The sequence below is a fragment of the Fukomys damarensis genome, unplaced genomic scaffold (assembly GCF_012274545.1).
Source record: "Fukomys damarensis isolate Sample0158 unplaced genomic scaffold, DMR_v1.0_HiC HiC_scaffold_38, whole genome shotgun sequence".
NCBI lineage: Eukaryota > Metazoa > Chordata > Mammalia > Rodentia > Bathyergidae > Fukomys > Fukomys damarensis.
In genome coordinates this window covers 74,106,204-74,134,070 of record NW_022900950.1, presented here as the reverse complement: position 1 = coordinate 74,134,070, position 27,867 = coordinate 74,106,204, and the positions used below count along the sequence as shown (strand labels likewise).

At 35.8% G+C, this 27,867-nt stretch overlaps 1 protein-coding gene across 4 annotated transcripts in view; it reads left to right on the top strand.

Moving 5' to 3' along the window:
• The window catches only part of Fbxw7 (F-box and WD repeat domain containing 7), a 173,095-nt gene that overhangs the window by 71,667 nt on the left and 73,561 nt on the right, over nucleotides 1-27,867 (top strand). For 2 of the 4 annotated variants that reach the window (XM_010627917.3, XM_010627916.3), the window contains 2 exons: nucleotides 19,286-19,335; nucleotides 19,918-20,490. In XM_010627917.3, the coding sequence (XP_010626219.1) occupies nucleotides 19,987-20,490 (504 nt within the window). In that variant the 5' untranslated portion in view covers nucleotides 19,286-19,335; nucleotides 19,918-19,986. The remainder of the gene's footprint in view (nucleotides 1-19,285; nucleotides 19,336-19,917; nucleotides 20,491-27,867) is intronic. The other 2 variants (XM_010627918.3, XM_033759920.1) reach the window with 1 other exon arrangement.

Sequence of the window (27,867 nt, the reverse complement as noted above, 5' to 3'; positions counted from 1 at the left end):
ATGGAATAAAAACTGTACAGAATAGGGAAAGAAGAATGAATAAGGCCACAGGAAATTTTGGGGAGAACAGACAGGAAATTCCAGAAAGCAAGTTGGCATACTTATTTTTTTCTTTTTCATTGAGTTTATTGGTACCTTTAAAGTATGCATTACAGTTACATTCATCATTGGGATCTTGTACCTTTATATGACAGATCTTGGTTCTCATTTTTCCCCATAACCCTGCCCTCCCTTCACCCCATCCTCCCCTCCCCTATTTACAAAGACTTTGTTTCCATTTTTCCTTTTCTCGTATTTTTTTCTTGTGCCTTATTTCCTTTCCACTACCCTTCCCACTTCTACACCTTTAGCCCTTTTCTTCCTATTTCACATTATTAGTTTGCAATTTGGATCTTATTTACACTTTTAGTTTTTCACAGCAGAGAAACTATTCGGTATTTACACGTGTGTCTTATTTATTTCACTTGCGAGTACAGCCTCAATATACATCCATTTTCCTATGAATGACTAGTTTCTCATTCTTTATGGCTGAGTAGTATTCCATTTTATAGAAAAACCTCATCTTTATCCAGTCTTCAGCTGATGGACAGTTGTGCTGTTTATAAGTTTTAGCTATTACAAACTGTGCCGCTGTAAACATGTGTGTGCATGTATCATCACTGTGGTATACTTCTTTTAATTCTTTTGGAAAGATACCTGCAGAGGGATAGTGGGATTAAATGAAACCTCTAATCCTAGTTCTTTGAGGTTTCTCTATATTGATTTCCACAGTGGTTGCACCAGTCTGCACTCCCACCAACAGTGGAGAAGGGTTCCTTTCTCCCCACAGCCCCGCCAACATTTGTTACTGGTTGATTTCTTGATTAACATGCTTATTTTTTACATTGTGTGCAGTAGAACAGGGAACGCTATAGAAATAGCAAAACCATTTACACTAAGGCAACAATATCCAGAGCAAGGGAAACTCTAGACAGATTGTATGCTGAGACCATACCTGGAAGATTTTTCATTGAGTTCTGCATTTTCACAAGAGCATTGTGGTAGAGCTTTTTGAAAAAGATAACTAGAATGGAGAGAGTTTAAAGTCATGTGAAAGAAGATCTAATGAAATAGGTATGATTATGCATGGAAAAATAAGGTGCATAACATTAGAATTAAATTTCACTTGTGTAGCCACCATTTTAAAAAAATACATTTCAAGGAGGGAATTACAACAGCAGTAAGGAGAACTTTGTAAATATAGAATCGATCAAAAATGCAATGTGTTGCTCAAGTAGTGGAGGTTTGAGTCTCTCACATTATAATTACTAGCATTTATTGATTGCCTATTGTGTGTCTAGTGCTGCTAAAAGCATTTGACCTGTATTAACTTAGTTAATATTTGCACATAGCCTTTGAGATATATAGTTCTCATGTCACATGACATAGCTGTGAGAACTTGGGAGTCTCCTGACGTGGCTTCTGGTTGACCTTCCCATTTCTGTTTGCTAGCTGTTGTGAACTTGGGCAGAGCCCTTAGGCTGTAAAATAAGGAGACTAGAGATGAATACCTTCCAGTTGGAGCTGTTGGTGTGTTACTCTTATGACTCTTAATTTTCCTACTTACCTAGAATAGCAGTTTTCAGGTTTATTTTCTGAAGTATACATTTATTAGTATATATTTTATAAAATGTTGGATTTCATCATCACATTTTCATACATACAAATAAAATTTTGATCATAGTATCTCCCTTCCCCTGACCCCGATACCCTTCTCTTATCTGATAGTCTCTCTTGTACGTTTCTGGGTTTGTTTGTTTTAGATTCTACATGTTAGGGAAAACATGCAATACTTGTCTTGCTTGTTTTGCTTAATGTAGTGATCTCCAGTTCCACCTGCTTTCCTGCAAATAATGTGATTTTGTTCTTTGTGGCTGATAATACTTCTTTGTGTAGGGGTACCATCTTCTCTTTATGTTACCTGTTGATGGGCTCCTGTGCTGGTTCTCTTGGCTATGCAGGGATCTGTGTAGTGTGCTAATTTTCATTTCGTCTGGTACATACCAATGAATGATGTAGCTGGATCATCTAATAGCAAATCTATAAACAGTGTATAAAAATCCAGGGTAAAAATTACACTGTTATCTCAAGATGCAGAAAAGGCCTTTGACAGAATTCAATATCCCTTTATGATAAAAGCCCTGAAGAAAATAGGTATAGAAGGCTCATACTGTAACACAGTAAAGGCTACATACATTAGACACATAGCATCGTACTGGATGGGGGAAAAGCAAAAGCTTTTCTTCTAAAATTAGGAACCAGACAAGGATGTCTAGTCTCACCATTCTCATTCAGTATAATACTTGAAATTTTAGCCAGGGCATATAGGCAAGAGAAATAGAAGGGATACAAATAGGAATGGAAGAGGTCAAATTGTCCTTATTTGCAGACTATGTGATACTATACTTAGAAGACTATAAAGATTTCACCACAAGACTTTTACATCTTACAAAGTAGCAGGATACACAACCAACATAGACACCTGCCATTCCACCCACCAATAACTCACTGAGAAAGAAATCAGGAGGACAATTCCATTCACAATAGCTTACAAAAAATACCTAGGAATCTATCCTAACCAGGGAAGTAAAAGACCCCTGTAATGAAAATTATGGAATACTGAAGAAAGAAATTGAAGACACTGGGAGTTGGAAACATATCACTGAAAGTAATCTACAGATTCTCATAGCAGTCCTCATCAGAATACCGATAGCATTCTATATAGAACTAGAAACAAATCTTAAAAATTCATATGGAAACAGAAAAGACCCAGAACAGCCAAAGCAATCCCAAGCAAAAAGAGCTATGCTGGAGGGCACCATGATACCTGATTTCAGAGTACAGAGCCATGTACTACAGAGTAGCAGCATGTTACTGACATGAAAACAGAAACGTACGCCACTGGAATAGAACACAGGACACAAAAACAAAACCTGCACAGATATGGCCATCTGATTCTTAGCGAAGCGGCCAAAAAACAAAACAAAACATGTGGTGAAGAAAAGACTGCTGTTTAACAAATGATGCTGGGAAAACTGCTAACTTATATGAAGAAGATTAAAATTTGATGCCTGTCTCTAACTTCGTAAAGATATCAACTCAAAATAGATCAAAGTTTTAAGATCTGAAACTTTGAAACTGCTAAAAGAAAAACATAGGAGAAACAGGTCAAGATATATGTGCAGACAGTGACTTCCTGCATTGGACTCCAGGGGCCCAGGAAGTATTAGTAAGAATCAACAAATGGGATTGTATCACATTATAAAGCTTCTGCACAGCAAAGGAAACAACACCTTACCAAGTGGGAAAAAAAAAAATCTTTGCTAGCTACTCTTCCAACAGAAAATTAATACCCAGAGTATTTAAAGAACTTAAAATTTAACTCCAAAGGAACAAATAATAATAAAAAAGGCTAATGAACTGACTAGACACTTTTCAAAAGAGAAAACACAGATGTCCAATGATTATATGAAAAATGTTTCACATCTTTAGCAATCAGGGAAGAGCAAATGAAGATTTTAGCTCGCCTCAGTCAGAATGATTGCCACCAAGAATACAAAAGGCATTACCCATGAGGATTGGGTTAGGGTAATAATGGGGCTTATACACTGTTGGTGGAAATGTAAATTTGTACATAGCCACCATGGAAATCATTATGGAGGTTTCAAACTTTTAGACTGAGAACCCTTTTGTGCTCCTAAAAGTTGAAGCCTCCTCAAAATGTCTTGTTATATGAGTTCTATCTATTGATATTTATTGTACTAGTAATTAAATTGAAAAAAAATTAAAATATAAACATGAAAACTAGTTATCAGAGCAATGGCATCATCACAACTTGTATACCAGTATATACTTGGGAGAAAAATGAGAATGAAAATATGAAAAACAATTTGAAAAAAGTTTGACCTGTCACACCTTCTAGAAAGTCTCAGCAACTTCTCAGGGTCCCTATATTGCACTTTAAAGACCACTGACCATATCCTTAATCTTGAAGAAGTTAAAGAATGATTTTCTTGCTGCCTAGAAAATAGGAAGCTGTACTTTTTGTCATATTTTTATTTTGAAAATTGGTTATTGTTGATAATACCAAGTTAAGATTTGAATTAGGTGAATCTGTTGATCTGTTGACTGCTATCTTCACTTCTTCTGGTGTCATACTTAATTCATGATGAACTTATTTAGTCTTCTTAAAATTGATGCTTATATAATAGCTAATAGGAATATAGGTTGAGTATCCTTTGTGGGAAATGCTTGGTGCCTGAAGCGTTTCAGATTTTGAATTTTTTTTTTCAGATTTTTGAGATATTTGTATAGACTTTTGTAGTTGAGTGTTTCTAGCTTTTAAAAATCTGAAATCTGAAATTCTCCACAGTTTAAAATTGTTTGAATTGTTTTTCTGGTTTACAGAAAACTTTTGAGTTTGGAGCATTTTGACCTCATGTTGTCGGGTTAAAGATATTAGGGATATTCAACCTGCTCTGTGTGTGTGTGTGTGTGTGTGTGTGTGTGTGTGTGTGTGTGTGTTGTGTGCCAGGCACACCTTTGAACATTTTATTTCCGTTATCATTTAATCTTCACAATAATCCTATGATTATTTTAAATCCTTTTTTTTGCAGATGAAACAATTGAGGTTTAAAGCCTCATTAATCTGTCCAAGTTGTAGTTAGTTAATGGCAGAACTCATCTGTACCTCATCTTATTTCTGAATTTGGGCTCTTAACCCTTAAGTTTTATAGTCTGGATTTTATACACTGTTTTACCATCAATTTGGCTTTAGCACAATGCTGAAATCCACTTCTTAATTTTTTTTGGTTAATATTAATATTCCTTATTTTTCCTTAGATGTAAAATGATTAGCTCGCTGAAGCCAAGAATGGTTTATCTGTGAACACAACACTAATTTCTAGACCTTGAAAGTGGCATTCGAAGGCAGAGAGGTTCAGAGGAATGACCGCTTTGTAGCAGCTGAGTAGTGCTTAATGGACAGGGTGGTACAGGCTCTTAACTTCATTTCTTCATCTGTAATATAGAAGGTGCATCAAAAGCTCACTTTAAAATGAAATGATTAATGTGTTCAACATTTTTTTTGTTTTGTTTTGTTTTGGTACCAGGGATCGAACTAAGGTCCTTGTGCTTGTAAGGCAGGCACTGAAACCACTGAGCTAAATCCCCATGTGTACAACATTTAACAAGGTCTGGCATGAAGTAAGATTCAGTAAGAGGTAATTGTTAGTTTTGCATTTGTGTTCAGAATTGATAAGGAAGAAGATGCCAAAGTTGAATCCGTTTTTTGGTTTAGAATCTAGCATTTGATTTCATTATTTTGCATAAACTTGTATCAATTCAGTGTCAGAATACTAGGAATCATACATAAGTATAAAATTGTACTTTTTTTTATTTGTTTGTTTTGTTTTTTGAGACAGGGTCTCACTGTGTAGGTCAGACTGCTCTGGAGCTCACTGTGTAGCCCAGGCTGGTCTTGAACTCACAGCGATCATCCTGCCTCAGCCTCCTGAGTGCTGGGATTACAGGCATTCGCCACCACGCCTGGCATAAAATTGTACTTAAGTTCATATGTAATATGAAGAGCACTTTATTACTAGTAAGCAAGAGCAATTTTGTGTGTGTGTGTGTGTGTGTGTGTGTGTGTGTGTGTGTGTGTGTGTATGAGTTTTGGGGAATGGGGAAGTGCGATGCTGGTACAAATTACTGAGACCTGTTAGTCCTAAAGTGAGTGGATTTAGGACACATCGCTTGTGATTTTTTTTTTACTTCGCTTAGGAGAGATTAAAACTAACTTCCCTCCCTCTCCAGTTCTCCCTCCCTCTTTTTTTTCCTCCCTAGAATCCAGACCCATTCTCTTTGGCCTTAATTGAAGGAAAGGAAGTGTTTAGAAGTCCCAGGAAATGTGGCCTTTTTCTCAAGAAGGGGCCTTGCTTTGAAAGGGGTAATCAGAGCAATGGCATGCTACTATCTCATGCCTTTTGTGTTTTCCTGCTGCTGCTAGATACTGCTCCCTACTAGAAGCCATCTTTGGCTTAATGGAATGACTCAGAAATATCTGAATTTTAAACATGATACTAAATTTTACTAACTACAAATCTCTGGGCAAGTCTGTTTACTGCTTTGCAAACTGGAAATAATGATTGCAGAGTTCTGGATTAACTGAATATTCAGTAGGGAACATAGTGCTGTAACAGGCTCTCTAAATGTTTGCCTATTAGATGAATGCAGTTGGAGCAGCTTCAGTAATTTAAATATAGAATTGGACTTATACCTCTAAGATTTTCTGCTAATATTTTGTTTTCTTTATTGGAAAAATTGGCTTGATATTGTTGAAAAATAAAGCCATATTTTTACCCCCCCCCCCCCCGGCTTGTTACTCTGATTTTATCTAGGCAAGAGGAATAGCTTTAGAATGGAGGAAACTGTCCAGAAACTTGAAGATCCAAAAAAATAGCTATTTCAACAAATTTGAAATCAATGGTTTTGGAGAGCAGTCACCACCATGATTGTCTTCGTAGTTTTTTGAATGGCTGAGTTTAATGGTAGTATCTTTCAGCAGCCCTCATTGTGATAAGGAATTCAAGTTGTGACCACCCCACAATGCTTCCTCTTAGTTTTAGGGTGAGTATACAACACAGCATTGTTTGTACTGAAATTGAGGGTGTTTTGAAGTTTGAGGATGTTTTACAACTACTGCCTTGTTAAGTTTGTCCAGAAATACTGTTCTGTAACCTGAAAAATTTTAAAAATTTCTTTTGTGAAAAATTATAGATCATTACATACGGAATCTAGTTTAGTGATTTAATAATTATGACAGTGTTGCTTTATTTCTGCACAGAGAAGATCTTTGTAAGAAAACCATGGTATTTCTTACCATTTAAAGAATAATAGCTCTCAGTCTATACTAAAAAAGAATGAAAAAGAATGGTTTTGAATGGTTTCTATTTCTTGGTGTTAGAACTAATGTTTTAGATGTTTTTGGGTTTTCATGGTGATGTTTTTGCTTTTTCCATCACCATAGTATTGATAAATGTTAGGCATCAGTGGGTAAAGGTGGAACTAGGCTGGAATGAAGTTAATTTTGCCATGTTTCTACAAAACTTACATTTTTTTCAGAAATGTTTTATATCACTATATCTTACAAAGGTCTCAGGGTGACTTTTTCTCAAAATTAAAAAAATCAATATACCACTGTGCAGTATTCATTTTGGATGCAGGGTTTTATGTCTTTTATTCCCAGTGGCTGGCACCTAGTTTAAATATTTCTCTTTTTCAATTCAAATACATATTTTCTGAAATTGCACTGTACGTAGTGTAGTTGGGCAGTATCTTCCTCTATGTCCCTGCTTAACCTTCCTTCCAAGAACTTGAAGAGGAAGATTGAATGATTGTTTTTGTGCGTTTATCTGTGAATAGTGATTGTCTACCATAATCATCTAAATGAGGTAATTATTCTGCCTCAGATGGTAAGAAAATCATGAGGCAGTTTTTGAAATGAAACTAGATGAAGTGAAAACAGCATGGGTTTACCTGAGTTCTAGTTGTATTCTTACCAAATGAAGTCTCCCAGGAACCCAGGCAAGAGGGTACCAAGCAGTAGTGAATGAGAATGGTCCTAAGGTTCAAATTCAGTGAGAGGAACACATTGTTTTCTCCTGGTGGTCCACAATAAATAGTGGGCATGTTAAAGTTAGGGTTACTAAGTTGGGAACCATGTTAAAGGAGCAGATTTCTCACTAGATTTTTTCTCTTTCTTTCACACAATAAGTTTTCTATATTATAGTGGTAGGCTTCTGAAGTTCACAGCCTTAAAAAATGATAAGACTAGGGAGCTTAGCTAAAAGGGTTGGAATATATAATTGCTGTTCACTAAGGCCTTATTGTGGTGGTGGTGGGTTTTCCACAGAGATGCCCGTGGAGTTATTTCTGAAGTGTAGCAGATTCTAGTTTTTTCTGGTCCTGTCATCACTGGCTCCTTAGTATCTTCAAATGGACCTTTCAGCCCAGGCACTAACATGGTCCTCTTACTTTTCAATCAGAATTCTGCCTGCTAGAGAGTATTTCACAGTGAACTCTTTGCTGACTCCTCTGTGCCAGGAGCTGTGAATCTGAGCAAGTGAAAAATTCAGTGTTCTGGGCTGTCTGATGTGAACATTTCTGGTATTAGTGTAGGAAAGATCCAACTAATGAGACCAGGCCAAGAAAGGCAGAAATGTTATATTGTCTTCATTTAACTTTTAATCGAAATACTTTTAAAGTGCAATGTAGAACACACAGGGGAGTTTTGAAAGCATGTATACCTATATACCCAATACCTCAATCAAGATATGAAAATACTTTTGTCACTCTAGAAAGTTCCCTACCACACACACATAGACAACTACTGTTCTGATTTCTGTCATTGTAGATTAGTCTTACAGATCTTTTTTGGGGGGTGACAGGGTCTTGCTGTGTAGCCCATCTGGCCTTGCATTCGCAGCAATCCTCCTGCCTCAGCCTCTCAAGTGCTGGGATTACAGGTGTGAGCCAATATGCCAGACTAATTTTCTGGATTTTTAAACATCATATGAACAGAGCCATCCAGGGTTAATCTTTTTGCCTTCTTTCACTTAACATACTGTTTTTGACATAAATGTATCAGAAATTCATTTTCAATTTTCCGTTATATGAAAATACCTTACTTTATCCATTTTCTAAATGAACACTTGAGTTGTGGTTATTTTTTGGCTCTCTGAATAAAACTTCTATAAGCATTGTTGTACCAGCCTGTCTGTGGACATTTCTCCTAGATACCTAGGTCTTTTTTGTTTGTCTGTCTATCTAGATATAAATACCTAGGAATTTTAATGTACTGGTCCGTATTTACCTATAGATAGATACATGTATGTCTGTGCTAGCTCATAGGGCATCTTTGTGTATTTATAAGAAATCACCAAGTGGTTTTCTATAGTGTTGTTACCATTTTTATATTCTCACCTGTCATATGTGAGAGTTTTAGTTGCTTCTTATTTTCACCACCACTTGGTGTTTGGTTTTAATTTTAGTAGTTCTTGTGGATGAGAAGAAATATTTTTAAATTTTCATCTCCCTTAGAGTTGTTTCTAAGTTCCTTTTCATGTATTTATCATTTTTAATCCATTGTCTCTTAGCCAATTAAATCCTTAACAAATTACCCACTCAATTAAAATATGAATGATTGAATACCCAAATGACCTCTGTGGTTGTTTCAGGTAGATTGCAGCTTTCCCATGCAGACACTGCAGTCCTGGTGAGAGCAGTAATCTCTCCAAGGGACCTGTAGGTGGGATCTGTTTGCTCAGTTACAGGATTTATTTCCAGTAGACTTCAGTGTTGAACAACCACAAAAAAAGAAATATCCATTAACATTTAAAGTTGGATAGTTATGTTTTCATATTGTAAAGATCTGCATTCACTCTTGGTTTTTAGTCTGCAAGAAATGTTCTTGAGCATTTTCTAGAACATAGAAAAATTACCCCATATTTTGTATGTATTTGTTGATTAATGCTTTTATAAATTACAGGAAGTAGGGTTTATAGATAGTGATAGTGTAATATGGACAGTTGAGCATCACTTCCTGTTTGTGGAAAAGAGCGCATTGTTTATTGTCTGTATGTACGTGGGTATATTAAAGCTCAGAATTATAATAAATATTTTCATATGTGGTGTCAGGTAACAGTGGGGGGGCAAAAATAATCCTTGTTTTCTTCATGGAATTGTAAGATATAACATTGCAGTAAAAAACATGTTCACTTTTCTATCTTTCTACTTCCCATGCTGTATATAAAAAATAATTTACAATTTTTAAATCTGCCCTCTATACTTTAGCTTATCCCATTTGTCTGATAGTGACGACATTACTGTCTTATCATGTTTCCCAACTTTTTCCTGAGTACTCCAGCATTATTTTCTGCCGCTTTAGAAAATAAAGTTAAGAGAGAGTCTTGTATTTAAGAACTGTGCTGGCCAATTTCAGTAGTTCCATGACACAAGAATAGAAGATAGAGGACGGTGACTGCTTTGCCATTAGGGTTAGTAAAGTGTGGGCAAAGAAATAATGCCACAGAAGTTAAGAGAAGGATGTAACATACTGGAGAACACAAACAGACTAAATTGTTGGGTAATACACAGCTCCAGATAAGATTAGAAACGGCCTATGGACGTATTATGCTTTTGAGTTTAAATTTTATCCTGTGAAATAGATTACTTTCAGAAGTTCTGCAATTGCTCAGGTTGCTCTTTCTCTGGGTGCCTCCTTTTCTCCACCTCCTCCTGAAGCTCTCCTTTTATCTGTTTAGTATTTTGCTCTCATTTGAACAAAAGGTTCCACGTATAAAGTGCTTGGAAGCTGGTACTGATATGTTGGCATTGCATGTCCTGGAACCAATATAAAGGGTGGGCGAGAAGTGTGGAAGATAAGAGATAGATATGCTAGGGCACTGTTGATAGCTTGGGCATGACACAAATGGCATCTCCTCAAACACTACTGTCGGTGCGAGATGGTCATAGAGATGCTTGAGGTAGACTAAACAAGAGTTAGAGGTGATGACAAAGGTCCCAGGGATATAGCAAGGGTGGTTTGTAAGAAATGATGAAAACCAGAATGATGCCCATATTTCTTCCTCCTTTTTAAAAAAGTTTTTAGAAAAATCTGTGTGTAGTACTAAGAGCTTAATTTGTCCCAGACCACTTGATAGTAAATTACCAACATAATGCGCTACCACCTTCAAACACTTGCATATGCATTTCTAACAAAAGGGACATTTTTGTGCCTGACAATATAACCATTAAAATGAGAACACTGGGACTGATTTATTAGACTGCCTATTCCTCAAACATCATTTTGAATTTTACCAGCTGTCCAGAGCATGTCTCATATAACAAAAGAGTTCCATTCAGAATTATATATTGCATTTGGTTACCATGTATCTGGAAAAGTTCCTTGATCTTATGTTTACTTTCATTTCCTTTAACATAATTAAAGTTTATAAGCCAGTTATTTTGACAGTGACTTGATTGGGAATGTCTAATGTTTCCTCCTCATAGGTTCAGGTTATTCATCATTAGCAGGAATATTGTGGCAGTGATGCTGCATTACTCTTGTTGCTCTGTATTAGGTAGCTGAAACTTTGATTTTTGTTCCATTACTACTACTTACTTTCAGCCTTTCTCAGTCTTCTTGCACAGGTCAAAGAAAACACCTGCATTAAAATGGCTGAATCTACAGCTCAGGGTACTTTGGCTTGGACAGAAAGTTGTATATATAGTAATTCATTGGTAAGATAATTAATTATCAGTGCTCTTTTGAACAGAGAAAGCTCTGCTTCTTTTTGTGGCTCTCTTTATGCGATGAACTTGCCTCTTCCTCTTCGTGTGATTTCCCCCTCACTACAGAGGAAATCAGCTCTCCTTAGAGCAAGGAGAAGAAACTCAATTTTTTACTTATTCAAAGAATTTTATTGTTTTATCCTTTTTACCTTACCCAGGTAGGTCTTATCACAAATTTCTGCTCTATGAGATCTGTATGCCATATGGTATGTTCAAGAATATTATTCACACCATATATAAAACTAAAAATGGCATATATATAAGCCAACTTTTCTCAGAGAGAATACAGCCCCTGGTAATGGTGCTTAACTTACATCCTTGAAATTAATCTCTTCATAAATTTTGCAAACTCATAAGAAATTAATTTTAAATGAGCTTAAGCCAGACTGGAACTTAATGTAGGTATCAGAATCAGTTTAAATAAAGGTTACAAATTTATTTTAATTAGTGATATTTACAGCGTGACAACTTATCAATAGAACTGAATAGTAAAGCTACTAAAAGCAAAGCACTTTGAATAAAAACAGCCAAGCACAATTTTACACAAAACTTTGAGAAAACATTTCCTTACTCAGTGATATGTATGTTCAAATATGAGCTTAGCAGTTAGATTACATCTTTTATAGGCTTATGCATTACTTTTTAATCTTAAAAATTGAAACCATATTTATCTCCTTAATGTGAATTTACTCTTCTAGTGTAAGAATTGTATTTATCTCTTGTCTTTATTGCTATACAAAATATTCTGGTTCAAGTCACATTTGAGCTAAATAATACAAACTTTATTTTTAACTGAAACAAGACCATTTCTGATTTTACTCTTGGTAATTTTTGACTAAGAAAGATTGTTCATATGTATGAGAAGTTGAGACTATAGCATAATCTTCACGTTTTCCTATCGATAGCAGGATATTCTTTTCCTCGTAGAAATACAGAACTTGTCTGGGGAATATGAATAAAACTCCATCTTGAATGTATGATAAGACTACAGCTCTTCTTTTTTTCTCATGTCAACTGTTCACAATCAGAAGATCCAGAAAGAGGGTCCTTTGCCCAGTTTTACAGTTTTGTTGAAAAGGAAGGAAACTCTGTTCAGTTTTGTTCTGTCTTTCTCCTCGTGGTTTCTATAAGACTCAAGAATTGTTGATACTGTTCTTCATCCTCATACTCAAGCAGCAATGAAAACATTCATGATTACCTTTTATAACATAACATTTTCCAAAAGCTCATTTTCTTTTAAAATTCAAGAATCTTGTCCCTGAAGTAAAACCAACCACTGTTTTCTTCATACCTGGAAAAGACTGAAAAGTAAATGCTATATAGGCTAGTTTCTGCAGTCATTCTTCATCTTCAGAGTGTCTGACAAAAGTCTAGCCCACTGTTTTCTTAAAAGGAACTTTTTTTTAGCACCGTTACTCTTTTGAGAACTTTTCCTCTGTCAAGTCACTGATTTCTTTGGAGATAGTTGTTCTTTAAACATTCTTGAATGAAATCACCTTTGTCTGATGAATTTAACCATTTTGTAGCATATTTTAGGATCTAATCCCCCCCCAAGAGTTTTTGCTACTATTCCTCTGTACAAATGTCTACTGTGTCAGTTTGGGTTCCCTGAGAAGCAGTGTCAGGATAAGATTTAGTTTACCAAGAAGCCAACCCACCACTCCCTTGTCAGGGGGCTGTTGGAGCATTACCTTCATCATGCTAAGTAGTTGTCCTGGCAGAATTTGGAGTCAGCATGGCCTATTGTGGATGTTGCCATGGATTCCAAGGTGAGATGTCTGGTGACTTCAAGCACCTGTGCTTCTTACAGGGGTTAGGTTGAAGGGATATCTGAGCTGGGTACTATCGTGGCCTTTGCACTCTTCTTAATTCCACTCAGACCTTGAGATTTTCCTCCATCTGGACACCTTTCATACCCTCCTCACATTTGGGGTGGTGGAGACCCCCATATTTTTACCTAGTTCTGCCTTTGACCTACTGGGCTTCTCCACTGTGTGGATCATGCTTTCTTCTCATTGAGGCTTTGACACCCCTTACCAGTCTGCCTTCACATACAGAGAGGCTGTGTGTAGATTGACTCCCCATTTTGGACTGCCATCCTGCCTCCCACACATATACCTAACTTGCTTGGCTCCTCCTAAAGGGCTTTAGGACTAAATTGTTGAAGGAAACAGGATTAAGAGCCATTGAGTTTTTTATGTCTGCAGTTGACTAGAATATAGTTTTAGTCAATAAAATAAAGAAAATAGGAAGATACAAGAACAATTTTTGCCTCACATTGGTATGGGAGTAGAAGTTTGGGTTTTAAAATGAACTTGGGTTAATTGTTCATAAAGCTGATAAGTGTCAGTAGTAGAGTAGTCAAACGGAGATGGTAGAAGTAAGAACCATTCACTTTTATGTGATAGTTGAAACCCTGGGTTTAAAAAAAAAACAACAAAAACAAAAACATAGGGAATGGAGGAACTAGCAATGGAGAGCAAGAGCACTGCTACCTGAGGAGGGAAAATACCAGGGGAAACTTGGGGACCAGCATGTTGTAAAGGAGCAGCAAATGAGTGTAAAAACTACAGCAATGACAAAACATTTTAACAGCTTTTCAAACACTTAGTTATACTGGAGTAGGTCCAGAATTGTTTGAGCAAAACAGAAATATGTAAGTTAAGTAACATAAGAAGTAGGCACAGTTATTTGGTTTGAGAAATAGTCTTTTGCATCCTTTCAGTAAAGAGAAGATGTAGATTTATTCATTTCGGATCCATAAAACTGAATTCCTTCCTGCTTATATGATGACATTCCCCATCCATTTCCCTTTTATGTTAATTTTGTTAGTCTGTAACACTGAGTATCTGTTGAATTTTTCAGTCCCTGATTTTTCTATGTGCTTTCCTAGTTAGCTACACTATAGGAGATTTGGAACCAGAGTTCCTCAAAAAAGGATAAGCGTGTTTGACGTATTAATATTTTAGCCCCATAATTGTTTTTATAGCCTTATGGTAGAAATTTGATAAAGAAAATTTTTTATAACTTAGACAATGATTTATAGGCAAATGCTAAGATATTAGGATTTATGCCCTAACCAATTTCAAAATGACAAGTGACTTACTTGTTCAGTCCAGATTATAACTTAAATTTTTTATAGAAAAATATTTATTGGTACATTTTAGGCATACATAATGATAACACTCATCATAGCAAATTTGCACCAGTATACAATACATCCCTCCTGTGTGTTTCAAATAATATATTGCTAACCTGGCTCAAAATTCTTCTTTGGTGAATAAAGTATGGTCAGTGCATGACTGTTTATTTACTCAGTAAACACATGTTGTAAAGCATGAGTGCTTACTTAGCCATATAGTTTTGTGGGTGCTGAAGGTAACAGTGGCAAAAAAAAAAAGTCCCTTTCCTGATAGAGCATACATTCTAGTGAGGGAAAGAGAGAAAATATGTTAATAAACGGGTGGACAAGTAGGCACTGAGTGTACCGCAAGTACTATTTCAGTGCTTGGTGATATGGAGAAGAATAAGTCAGGGACAAGGGGAAAGGGAGTATGATGGTGCGCTTGCTGTTTTAAATGGGACGGTTAGGAGATGTGTCATTGGCTAGGGGACATCTCAGCAGAGTCAGGAAGGAAGGAATGGAAAGAACCGTGCAGATACATGGGAGGGTATGCAGAAAGGAGAGTGCACCAGCCAGTGCACCACAGCACTTCACTCTTAAGACAGAACCATGTCAGAAGGGGTGGAGCAAGGTCAGAAGGACAGAGTATGACATGTAGATCTATAGATCTCTAACAGGCAACTGTAGAAAACATTGGCTTTGACTTGGACTGAAGTCAGAAGCTCTTGTTGGATTGTGACTAGTGGAACTGTAAGATACAACTTATTTTATCATCTATTCCAGATACTTACTGCTGAGTAGCTTGACCATAGTAATTAATAAGTGGGGTATTAATTTGGTATATAAAAAGTTTTTAAGATGAAATGAGAGTGTTAAGTGGTATGACCAGAACATACACTCTTATTTTACTATATGTGCTGTGGAAGTGAGCAGAACATACTCTCCTGATGATTAAAGAGTTTCTTAGGATTTAAAGATCATAAATTGCTTGAGTTGCAGTATTCCCAGCTTTGAGTTATTCTTTTTGACAGTCAGTACAGTTAGGCTTATTTTGTAGCTCAGATCTTCTGCATTATAACTGCCATGTAACTTAAAATGTTAATATTGCGCAGTCATTTGGAGGCTTTGGTAATTTGCTTATGTTTCTTGCTTTATTAGTGGGAATGGGTTTCCTTGGTGTCTACTGTGATTTTAAACTTAGTTTTTGCCTTAGAATCTTTGAGGCTCACAATTCTAGTTCAGGTGAAGACAGATTCTCAGAACACCATATAATGTGTACTGTGACCACATTTATTCCTTTAAGCATCCTAACATAAGTAGTTCAAATAGTTTTTGGGATGAAGGTCTCTTTTTGAAAAGCAGAGTTCATGAGAAACTATTTTAAAAGTTCATGAGAAACTCATTAAAGATATCCCCCTCTCTCCTTCTCTCCCTCTTCCCCCTCCCTCCTCCCTCTCTTCATCCCCCTCTCTCTCCCTCTCTCCCTCTGCCCCTCCCCTTCTCCCTCTCTTCATCCCCCTCTCTCTCCCTCTCTCCCTCTGCCCCTCCCCTTCTCCCTCTCTTCATCCCCCTTTCTCCCCCCTCTGCCCCCCGCGCCCCTGAAATTAGGTCTGAAGTGCCACAGGATCAAAGAATATAGGCCAAGAGTTACCCAGTATTTTCTAGAACTTCTGGAAAGTTTCAATGAGTAGCTTTGGTTTCTCTAAATAGACTTACTTTTAAATTTTGTTTAAAAACAATGTAACTATAATACTACTTTTCCACCCTGGTCTGGAGCTGACCATAGGCATATTTTTAGGTATTCTAGGTCAGGACCTTTGTGTGCTTCTCGCTGCTCTGAAAGACATTGCCAAAAGGATGCTCTGGCCTTGCCTTGCCTTGCATCTTTCCTCTATTTTTTGGGGGGAGAAATACCATGGGCAGCCAGGCAGCTTTATTTAATTGCGTGTTCTTCTCCTACAGGGCTTGCCAGGTTCCCCTGTCTACCTATAAGGATGGTGTTTCTCCACTTAACAAAAAGAAAGAATAATGTCCCATTCCTCTTTTCTTTCTCCAGTAATTATGCGAAGTCCAACTTTATCAGAGCTATATGAAATGTTTGTTTTGAAAATTTTAGTGATAAATATCTACATAGGAGCTTTTAATTGTCTGATCAGTTACCCTTTGTTGAAGTAGCAGAGCTGTAACAATAGGTAATACTGTGGCTTCTCTGTTGATATTTCTAAATGTTCTGTGTATCTTACACTGCAGGCAGTGATTGGTGTAGAGCAGTAATGGTGAAGCTATGGCATGCGTGCCACAGTGGGCCATTTATTATCATTGAAAGCTCTACAAGGTTTGCCCTCACTGGTCTAGAGGATTTACATAAAGTAGGTAGAGTCCCTCCTAATCACAGATTCTGTATTGGTAAATTATGTACTCATTTATTTATGATCCTCAAATATTCATGATGCTTTCAGTCATTTGTAGACATGTACATGGCAAAAAATTTGAGCCATCCAGCGTGCCTATTTCCAGTTGAGGTTAAAACATCCTTTTCCTGGCATACAGTGAAATATTTCCCTCATTTTTATGCTTCTTGTTGGTGACTATGCTGTTTAAAATATTCCCCAAGCATAGTTGCTGCATTGCTGTCCAGTGTTTTTTTTTTTTTTTTCCAGCTTTAATTGAGTTTATTGGCACATTTTAGGGATACAGTACAGTTACATTCATTGTTGGGATCTTGTACCTCTACATGACAAGTCTTGATTCTCATTTTTTCCTAGAAGGTTGTGATGTTTTAGTACATTAGGGAGAAAATTATAGTACCATTGTAAGTTCCATGTTAATGAGTCAGTAATATATATTACATAAATTGTCTAATCAGAAACACGTAGAAAAGGTTATGCATTGATTGCTTGATAAAAATATGTGACCAGAGGCTTACAGGAACCATATTTTCTCCTAGGAGTAATGATTCAGTATCTACTGATGGTGATTACAGCAACTTTTTATTACACAATTACTATAGGAGAATAATTAGTTAATTAAGATTTTGTTTTATAGAGGTTTTAGGTATTGGCAATGCTTTATGATTTCCTTTTTCTGAAACTGTTGTTTCTGGAATGTTGAAATACTTGTATGTAGTGTTGTAATGCAAAATTTGATTTTACTGTAGGTTCTAATCTTTAAAAGGTCAAATGACACTGATTAACATGTAAAGAAATATATCTTGTGGTTTTTAAGAAATTTCTTTTGGTGACCTTAAATAAAGAAACCAAATATTATTCAGAATATTAATATATACCTGAAGCATATTGAATGCTCTGTAAATATTTGTTTCAGAGTAACAGTCTGAGCACTAGAATGATTCTGGTTTTAGAAAAGAAGGCAGTATCAGTGTTACAGGATCATATTCTTGTAGGATTTTGTCATCTGTAGTTATTGTAGACTGAGGTGCCAGAATGAAGACTCAGTTGGGTGATATTGTGTACATGTTGCTTGAAGCTAGTGAGACACTTTCTTAATTTCTTTGAGCCCCAGTTACCTTGTCTGTGATATAAGGAACATTTTCAATTTAAAAATTCTGTGATTTCCTTTCATCAGTATTATTCCTGACCTTGAGTTGTTTCCATGTTAATCATATCTAATTTCCAAGGAAAAAAATACAATTTAATGCAAAACATATTTGCCATTAGATTTTATTTTGTTGAATTCAAGTTCATTCTCATTAGTTATAAAAAATTACCCTGTTAGATGTATCTTAACTTTATGTACTTCTCTTGATAAAAAGAAATAAAAGAATATTCTTGAAATATACATGGATTTTGTTTTGGGATTAGAACTGTTGTTTATGTTTAATATACAAAAAGCATACAAAAAGTTTTCTTTAAAAAGATCAGAATTAGAGTTTTAAAAGCAGAAAATGTGTTTGACAAAACTTCATTATTAACCTTTTCCGTGTTGAAGTTTCAAGTTTTATTTTTTGTTTTTTGAGGTTTTTTATTTTAATTTTTCATTACTTCAGTAATGAAACATATCTCACCTCTTCCTTTTGCCAGCACCAGATTAATTTATTTTATAATCTTTATAAAGTTAATTATTATTCCTAGGTTAACAACCAGACTATGAAAGTTTCAAATTTTAGATAAAGGGTTCTTGTTTTTTTAAAAAATGTGGATAATGTGTTGGAATTATTTTAGGTAACATCAAACACGTATCTAGATATCAACAAAGGGTGCAGTTAAAATGAACACTGTAACGAGATGCTCATCAAATTTCAGAGCCTCTGTTAAAAAAAATGTAAAAATAAGGTCCAGGGATTTAGCTCAGTGGTTCCGCTGCCTGCCTTGCAAGCACAAGGTCCAGAATTCAATCCCCAGTACGGGGTTGGGGGGGATTAAAAATAAACATGCTTGTTGCATAAAATTTGAGAATTATGGTAAAGAATTCATTTAAAGCATATAATACTATTGCCTCAAATACATTTTATTTTGAAGCATTGTCATCTGGTTTTTAAGCAGTTTAAAAATTATAGTGCAAACAAAAAAAAATTACTGTGGTCATATAATTTCCCTTTTGCATAATATAATACAAACCAGTATGTTTTCATGACTTTTTTGGCAAATACCATGTTTAGGGATTATTTTATATATATTCTAGCTCAAGCATTCTTTTATCTTGAACATCTGAGTTTTGATTTTTATTTTCATTTCCTTTTTTTGGTTTTTATTTTGGCTTTTGAAACCTGCAGTAAGCATCCTCTATAATTTTTTTTTTCCTCTGTTTTAGGATTACTTCCTTAGGATAGATTGCCAGAAGTGGAATTACTGGGGCAGAGGGTATGAACTTAAGAACTTTTTTCTTATTTTTAAGTAAAAGTTTTTGTTTATTTGCTGTCCCATTGACTTATAGTCACTGTAGAAAAATCAGAGTGATTATACTTGCTGCCTTTCAGAACACTGTGTCTGAAGGTAAGATTCTGCAATCAGTATGGGAAATTTTCAGTGTAAAAAAACTTTGTTTGTCTGATTTGCTTCTTTATTTCCTGAACTTGACCGAGCACTGAATATATTTTCTTCAGTAGTTTTTGTAATACACTATAATATTTTTTGGAAGTGTTACACATGATATAGTTTATGATCAACTGATCCTAACATTTAAAATTGTTTCATTGGTCAAAGAACTAAATTAAACTATATAGTTTAGTGCTAAGAATTATTAAAAGGGTATTAAAATTAAGCTGTTTATTATATGATTTGGGGGGAAGTCAGAACTTTTACAATTTAAACTTTCTACATTGATTACTAACATGTTAATACCTTGAGAGCATCAAATACCATTTGCAGTCTCTAATGCTAATTAGAATATAGATACATAACCTGAAAGTACAAACCTTGTTTCTGCCTCTATTTTCTCTGCAGAATGTGAAAGCCTTTGCATCTTCCGATAGTCTGGCCAAGGTTCAGGAAGTGGCAAGCTGGCTTTTGGAAATGAATCAGGAACTGCTGTCTGTGGGCAGCAAAAGGCGACGGACAGGAGGCTCTCTGAGAGGTAACCCTTCCTCAAGCCAGGTGGATGAGGAGCAGATGAACCGGGTGGTGGAGGAGGAGCAGCAACAGCAGCAGCTAAGACAACAGGAGGAGGAGCACTCCGCAAGGAATGGTGAAGTTGTTGGAGCAGAACCTAGATCTGGAGACCAGAATGATTCCCAGCAAGGTCAAGTGGAAGAAAACAATAATCGGTTTATTGCAGTAGATGAGGACTCCTCAGGAAACCAAGAAGAGCAAGAGGAAGATGAAGAACACGCTGGTGAACAAGATGAGGAGGATGAAGAGGAGGAGGAAATGGACCAGGAAAGTGATGATTTTGACCAATCTGACGACAGTAGCAGAGAGGATGAACATATACATAGTAACAGTGTCACAAACTCCAGTAGTACTGTGGACCTGCCCATTCACCAACTCTCCTCCCCATTCTATACCAAGACGACAAAAGTGAGTATAGGCACTCTGCTGGTAACTCGAGACACTTCACATCTCTGTTTTAATTGCAGTGAAATTTTCCTCAGAGTCTTTGTATTATACTAGTTAATATTCATTTGTAAAGTAATAAAATGAACTAATTTTTGTTTTACAGAAGGTATTAGTATTACAAATTATATTCATATAATATTTTTAAAAATACTGGTCCTGGAACAGTCTTACTACAACTAGAGGAATTCTTTTTGTTTTTTGGTACCGGGATTGAACTTGGGTCCTTGTGCTTGCAAGGCAGGCCACCGAACTGCTGAGCTAAATCCCCAGCCAAGGAATTCTTGATAATTATAAGACATTTCTGTAGACCTTTTCCTAAGCTACAGGTTTTTTCATGTTTTATTGAACTTTGACTTTTTAAAAAAGTAGGCATGAGATACTTTTAAATGTCCCATTTGAAATTGTTATACAGAATTAGCCTTCCACAGTTTTACTGGCATAATTTCCAAATGTTATTTTTGGGCAGTTTGTTAAACCTTGTGGACAGCTAGACTTATTTATACATCATCCCTTAATGTTGTGTTTACATATGATATTAAAAAATTAGGTTCTTCCTTGCATTGGTTTATTATGTAAAAGCATATTGAAAACTGTAAAAACTCTGAGAACAAATTTTCCCTCTGATCACTAACGGTTTGTTTTTAAGGGAACCTATGGCAAACAATATATGTTAGAAATTCCAGACTGTCCAAATGTGAAGTCAGTGGTAGTGGTAGTGAAGAATTGGTGTTTATTGAGCACATACAGTGTACGAGGACCTGTGATGATAAGGAAACTGAGGTTACGGAGAGGTCACATGATTCACCCTAACCAAATCATACCGTAAATGACAAGAGGTTTTACCCTTAGGTGCCTGTGTAAAAACCTTTTTCTTTCCATGTGTTATGCTGCCCCCTGTGGTAGAGTTTGATACACATTGCTAAACATTTTCGAAGCTCCTAGATTTAAGGTTCCAGAATCTGGGGTATGATGGCACGCTAGTACTGTACTGTGTCACATTTGAGATAATCAGATCTACCCTTTAAAAAGTAATGAGTGCTAAGTTAACTACTTTTCTTTGTAGTACTTAACAAAGCCCCACTGAAGATATGAGGCTAAAGGAAGAAGTGACGATATAAAAAAGTGACAGAAGTCACTCTGGAGCCCATCAGATGTGCTTCCTAACCAGAGGTTGTTTGTTGGCTATGCCTCTGAATTTCACAAGTCTTCTTGCAAATGCTAGGATCATGTTGCCTTTGTAGATAAGAATGTCTCTTCAATTTTAACTCTTGTCAGCAGCCTTATTGTATTTCTACAAAATCTTGCTTTCTGAAGAGATAATCAACTCATATTGAAGAATCTTTGACAGATTATCAGCTTATTTTCCTTTTTAAAATTTTTAACTAAATAATTTTCTAGTGATATGAAAAGCAAATAAGATTATCATAAGGTCAGATCAGGTATCCTCTTAATCTTTTCATGTAAAGCGACCTGTTTGGGAACTAATCCTGATCTTCCATATTTATCCTGGTGCTTTCCTTCTGGGAATTTCATTCTTTGCCTAAAATTTACACCTCCCCCCCACATCCTAACTATTACATTCCTCCTGGTAACTAGACAGTTTTTATCCATTTACCTCAAATAAGAAAGGAATGGTTATTGAACCATGTATTCAAAGTATAGTGTGCCGGTATATTGGAGACTAGGAACCCGCAATCCTTCTTGTCTGCAGGTTCTAAACAAGAGTGGAACCAGGCACAAGAGTCACTAACCAATCTGAGGATCTAATTACAGTTTTGTGTTGGATCTGCCATCCTCCCACCGCCCTCTAGAACCAGAGCTCCTGGGAAACGTCCTAGGATAATGGGGGAACATCTGAAACCTGATGGAGCTCTAAGCCCTATGCTGTTGTAGAGCTCTAAAGAATGATGTCCTGAGTGTCCTTGACCTAGCATACCTGCACGATGAAGTACTATAATTCACATTCTGTTAGGCATAGATGAGTCCAATGAGCAAAAAGTGCTAATTAAAGCAGTTTTTCTGAATGACATCCACCAGTAAATATCCATGTCTTGCCTTTGTGAAGGAGGGAGAACTGGAGTCCTTGACTCAGTTGAGTTTAAGTGCTTGCAGAACTGTGGGGAGGATGATGGGGAATGTGGAGAGGGAGCGTTGTGGACGCGATGCACTGTCCCGTATTGTAGAGTGGTGGCTCTTCAGGTCTAACTTGAATTCTCTTTGCCACTTACTGTGTGACCGTAAATATATAATCTCATCAAATCTGTTTCGCTATCTATAAATGCCTATGTTTCAAGGTTTTTGTAAGGATTAAGTAAAATGAAATATGTACAAGTGTGTGCCTGGGAAACTCACGTAGTTAATATAGACATATGACCTCATTTTGTGCACTGGTCTCTTATCGCTTAAACCCTAATCCCACAAAATATGCTGTCCTACACAGCAGATAGCAGTCTGTATTTTTCATGACCTTTAGAGTTCATTTATCACCCTCTAGTGGAAAAAAATATAATTAGAAAAAGAAATCAATACTTTTTTTTTTCTTTTCCTTTTTTGGGGCAGATTTAGTTTTGAACCTGTGGCCTTCACACTGAGCTACCTTCCCAGCCAAAATGTTGAAGACAGACTGAAGCAGGAGAATTTCAAGTTTGAGCTTAGGGTAGGCAAGGTATTCTTTGTTTTGGAGACAAGGTCTCACTGTGAAGTTCAGGCTGCCTTGAACTCACGGCAATCCTCTTGACTCAGCCTCTTGAATGCTGGGATTACGGGCATGCACCACCATGCCCAGCTTAGCTTAGGCAATTTAGGAAAATACTTTTAAAAAGTATATACAGGTAAGGAACCTGCTATAATAAGTCGGCCTATCTTCAATATAAATAAGAATGTGACAAATTTTCAAGCAGATGCTACTCATAGATTTTCTCATTTGATATGTATGTGTACCATTTTCTTGCATTAGAATTTAATTTAGTTTCTTTAAACTTTTACAGATCTTTAAAGCTTTTATATATTTAAGTGATTTGGCTGCCAAACTGAATTTTAGCTTATAGTAAATTTCTGATTAATTGTTAATAGTACAGTTTTTAAAATACTTAATATCATTTTAAACCGTAATAGCTCTGAGGGTCATTTTAAAAGTGCCTGATACACTGCAAGTAATTAAAGATTATTTTAATTATGATTTTTTATTATAAAGAATATTCTTCCTACAGAATGGAGAATTTTAAGACTTGATGTATTTTATATAAATGATAAAATTCTCTGCAGTATCCCTGAAGTATTTCAGATAGTTTCATAATTATAATGGCCTGATCTTTTTCAGTGTTATTTTTGTTGCTGGTAGGGAAGACAGAATGAAGGAAGACGATAAAGGGGTATATCATGATGGGTTTCATTTTTTAATTTGGTAAATAACTTCAGTGATATGTCTCAGGCTCACATCTTTTGCTTCAGCCTTTGTTGTACAATTCTGGCTGTCTGTTGGACATCACCGGAGTGGTCCACTGAAACTAAACTTTCTTTCCCTAAGGCAGCCTTTAAATTCCAGATTTTTCTTATCTTTGTTAATATCCTAGTCTTTGGTCTCTTAGTGGAATAATGGTTTGAGTTTTTCTTATTATCTTGAATACTTAATCTCCCTCTCAAGCACTTGCAAGATCTGAGGGTCAGTGCTTTGAAATGTTAGCTACTTAGTCAGAGGCTACAGTGTCATGTTCTTGACAGTGAGCTAACAATGAGTGACTGGATTATTTTGAAATGAATTTTTAGCTTTGTATAGATCAGTAATTTCAAGGCAGGCCACTGAACCGCTGAGTTAAATCCCTAGCCTAGATCAATAATTTCAGAACAAATACCTGGTGCCCCATTTCCAAAGCCAAACCTGTATGGACTTTTGAAGACTTCCAAAACCTTACCATAGTTTCTCTACCCAGTTTTCTCTTTATTTGCTTTGGATGACACCCCACCCCCACCCTACCAGCAAGCCAGATCCTTTAAAACCCAGCCAAAATCCCATCTCTACATTGACACTTGAGTATCACCCAGAACCCATAGTTTCCATTAGGTTTCTCTGGTTTAGAATATGAATCGATCATTGTTATATTCTACAGAATAGTTTTCACTGTCCTAAAAAAATCCTTGGAGTTCTGCCTTTCATTCCTCTCTCCCCCAACACCTAGCAACCACTGGTCATTTTACATTTAATTGTTTCCATAATACTCCTTTTACTGGAATGCCATGTAGTTGCAATCATATATAGCCTTTTCACACTGGCTGGCTTCTTTCACTTAGTATTATGCATTTAAGTTTCATGGCTTAAAGCACATTTCCTTTTAGTACTGAGTAATATTCCATTGCCTGAATGTACTATACCTTATCCACTCATCTACTGAATGACATCTTGATTGCTTCCATATCTTGGCAGTTATGAGCAAAGCCAATGTGAAATCCTGTATAGGGTTTTGTATAAATGTAAGTTTTTAAATTTTTTGGATAAATGAGGAGTGCAACTGTTGTATCATCTGGTAACAATATCTTTACTGTTGAAAGAAACTGCCCAACTGTTTTCCAGTGACTGTGTGATTTTTACATTTCCACCAGTAGTGACCTAGAGTTGCTCCACATCCTAACTAGGGCTTGGTGTTGTCATTGTTCCAGATTTTGACTGTTTTACTGTGTACGTGATGTCTCATAGTTTTTATTTGTGAGTCTCTAATGGCATGTAATGCTGAACATTGTTTTGTGTGCTTACTTGCCATGTAACAGTGAGATGACTGTTCAAATCTTTTGCCCATTTTCATATCAGGTTGCTTTCTTACTGTTGAGCTTTAACAGTTCTTTATATATTTTGGATGAGTTTGTTTTTTTTATTAGGTGTGTCCTTTGAAAATATTTTCTCCCAGCTTTAGCTCATCTTCTTATTCTATTGATAATATTTTTCCAGAGATGTACATTTTTAATTTTAATAATGTCATGCTCATCAGTTGTTTCTTTCTTAGAGAATGCCTTTGGTGTTATATCTAAAATGTTGACATCATACCCAAGTTCATGTAGATTTTTTTGTCATCTTCTAGAAGATATATATATATATATATATATATAATCTTTATCTAGATTCTTTGATTCATTTTCCTGTCCTGTCCTTCCCTTTCAGGAAGTGGGTGGTGGTGATGGATGTCCTGTCTAGTCATCCTAGCACAGTGGTATAGAAGACTATCTTTTCTCTACTATATTGGCTTTGTGTTCCTTTGTAAATATAGACTATATTTATCCTGGTTCTTTCATGGCTCTTGATTCTGTTCCCTTTGTCTGTTTTTTCTTAATGCCATGTTGTTGAAGTTGTTGCAGCTTTAATTGTAAGTCTTGGAGTTGGATTGTGTCAGTCTTCAAACTTCTGTTATTCTCTTTCACTATTGTATTGATTATCCTAGGTCTTTTGCTTTTCCATATGAATTTTAGGAACAATTTTCTGATATTTATAAACTAAATGAAGAAAGAATAGATCTTATACATGTTTTCTCATATTTAAATTTTTTTTTGGTGGTATTAATGTAAATGGTATTGTATTTCTAATTCCACATTCTATATGTTCATTTCTGGTATATAGGAAAATGATTTAGTTTTTTATATTAACCTTGTATCCTATAACATTTATATAATTGTTGAGTAGCTTTTGACCATTCTTTCTGGTTTTCTATATACAGGATTATGTCATCTTTGAACAAAGATAGTATTATTTCCTTTTTTTAACTTGTGGTGTTTTTCTTCCTTTCCTTGGGTTATTACATTAGCTATGACTTCTTGTATGATGTTGAAAAGCAGTGGTGAAGGAACATCTTGGTCTTTTTCCTGTCTTAATAGAACAGCTTCAGGTTTCTCATAAACTCACGCTTTTAACTGTAGGTATTTTTTAATAGTCTTTATCATGTGAAGAAGTGCCCCTCTCCTAATTCATTGAGAGTCCTTTTGCCTTTAATCCTTTAAAATTTAAGACACACACACACAGACATATATAATTTTAAGATGTATATATATAAATTTTAGTGTGTATATATATATATATATATATATATGTATGTAAAATTAAAAAAAATCCTCAAAGCTGGGTGTGGTAGTGCATGCCTGTAATCCCAACACTCAGGAGGCTGAGGCAGGAGGATTGCTGTGAGTTCGAGAACAGCCTGGGCTACATAGTGAGTCCAGGTCAGTCTCAACTACATAGTTGAGACCCTGTCTCAAAAACAACAACAACCCCCCCACCCAAAAAAAAACCTCTCTCATATTGCTTAGCTTATTTCTACATTACCATCTACCTCAGAAAAATGTTCATTTGAGTTTAGTAAGTGTTCATGCTATCTTGATATCTTTGGTTAAGCTTTTTCTAAGTCTTCCTCGCTTTATAGCCTCTGGATTATTGCCATTCCTTTAAGATCTATTTTTGCAAAGTTCTGTACCTGGATTAGCTTTTGTTTGTAGTATAGTGTAGAGGTTTGGTACAGTCTGTATTCAGTGTGCAGTAATGTGTTATTTAACAGCAGAGATATGTTCTGAAAAATGGAATTCTTTCATGTTTCTTCACTGAACACTAGATGGCCATATAGTATCTTATTGCTAGCCACAGATCTGCTCTCTGTGTACTTCAAAAATATTTACTATGTGCTTGTCTCTCCTTTACTTGGTGTTTTAGTTCACCATTTCTTGCCCAGTATCTGGAGTAAATATTTGGCTTAGAAATGGGCATTGTCATAATATGGAATACCTAGATTTTTGGTTTTGCTTTTTTTTTTATTTTTATTGAGTTTATTGGTACAATCTAGGTATACAATACAGTTGCATTCATCATTGGGATTCTGTACCTTTACATGATAGGTCTTGATTCTCATTTTCCCCCTTGTCCCTGCCCTCCCTTCACTCCCTCCTCCCCTCCCCATTTACAAACACTTTATTTCCATTTTTTCAGTTTCTCATATTTTTTTCCTCTCCCTTATTACCTTTCCCCCACCCTTCCCACTTTCCCTATACCTTTAGCCCTTTACTTCCTATTTCACATTATTAATTATCTCATTAGGATCCTGTGTACTATTATAGTTTTTCCCACCAAAGAAACTATTCAGTATTTCAGTTAAAGAAATCTCTGTATGAACATTAAAAATAGGGAATCCTAAAATAAAACTAAAAAGGAAAGTAAAAGAGTAAAGGCAATGATGTAACATTAAAATAATCCTTAATTCTGGGGATGAAAATGGTCCCCGAACATATTTAAATTGTTTCTTGCTCTTATAGTCTTATCTTATTCTTTTTTTCATTATTTAGAGAATACTTTATTAGTTTCTGTAATCAAAC